At 17.9% G+C, this 1356-nt stretch overlaps 1 protein-coding gene across 4 annotated transcripts in view; it reads right to left on the bottom strand.

The window, feature by feature from the left end:
• Window positions 1–968, bottom strand: part of LOC102680736 (SUN domain-containing ossification factor) — an 11451-nt gene extending 10483 nt beyond the window's left edge. For 3 of the 4 annotated variants that reach the window (XM_006610198.2, XM_006610199.2, XM_031515466.1), the window contains exon 1: window positions 439–968. In XM_006610198.2, the coding sequence (XP_006610261.1) occupies window positions 439–497 (59 nt within the window). In that variant the 5' untranslated portion in view covers window positions 498–968. The remainder of the gene's footprint in view (window positions 1–438) is intronic. The other variant, XM_006610200.2, reaches the window with a different exon arrangement.
• Window positions 969–1356: the final 388 nt, after the last annotated feature.

A 1356-nucleotide genomic window follows, 5' to 3' on the forward strand; every position in this document is an offset into this window, starting at 1 on the left:
AATATTTTTATTAAATTTTGCATAACTTAATATACATTTTACACTTAACTTTATGACATCATAAAAGAATATTTGCAATAAATTTCATATAACATTTATTTTTATTTATTTGTATATAGTTTGTTAAAAAAAAACTTGACATATTTTTTTTTATCTTTAAATTAAATATTTTTATATTAAAATATTAAAGAAAAATATTAAAATATCTTAGTGAAAATAAAAAGTATGTAATCAAAATATAATTTAGCAAAAAATATGTTATATTTCAAATATTCATCTTCAATTTCTTTTTTTATATATAAAAATAAAAAGCAATTGATTAATATTATAAAAATACAAAGAATGCAAATAATTATTTTTATTAAAAATTTTCATTTTTCATAATTTGATTACACATGTATGTAAATTGTTCATGAGGAAAAAAGATAAAATACTTACCTGGAAGCAACTGATATAAAAAGTAATATCTGATACACGTACGTAATATAAATCTTCATTTCTTTAAATGCTTACATTACTCTTCTCATCAAAAATTTTACTGTCAATAAATGGATATTTTTATAAATGTACAAATGTATCATCACTTTACCACTATACTATCGTCACTACCGCCGTTACTACCGCTACCGCTATTATCACCGCTTCAATCACCATGTTCATAACCCCTTTTATAACCATCACTACTATACAATTACTACGCACCAAAAATCTGACGTGGTACAATTAAGATGGTTTTAATATAAAAAAGATTGAATTATCCATAAATTTATTGCATATCGTCTACCGTATTATATTAAAAATCATTTTAAAAGAAATATCACGTAACAAATAATACGATTTTGCAGGAAAAATGTACATTTTATATATACTTTTTATATGTAACGAAACCAGCTGATTCCAGTAACGCATGCGTTATAGGCATCTTATCAATAATTTTATTTAATAATCTTTTACAATATTATATTTGGACAATTATTGGATTATTGGACAATTAAATAATTAATATTTTTTTTAATATCAACAATAAAAAATCAAATAAATATTTTTTGAATATTTTAAGTATAAAAATTAAAATTTCTTTTTATAATATTTTTAGATGTATTTTTGTATTTTGAAATTTCTCTATTTATATACATAAATTTTAAATAATTTATATTCTTATCATTATTTATATTAATTTTAAAATTCTATAATTTCTAAATAGATATATATTTATATGTAAATCAATTATATATTATTATATTTTATTATTAATATTAATTTTATTATTTATGTTAGAGGTTAAAATAATAATTTTAATAAAAAAAAATCTTTTTAAATATATAATTCAATATTTTAACATTTTTAAACAATTTT

Source organism: Apis dorsata, unplaced genomic scaffold (assembly GCF_000469605.1).
Source record: "Apis dorsata unplaced genomic scaffold, Apis dorsata 1.3 scaffold_70, whole genome shotgun sequence".
Classification (NCBI taxonomy): Eukaryota; Metazoa; Arthropoda; class Insecta; order Hymenoptera; family Apidae; genus Apis; species Apis dorsata.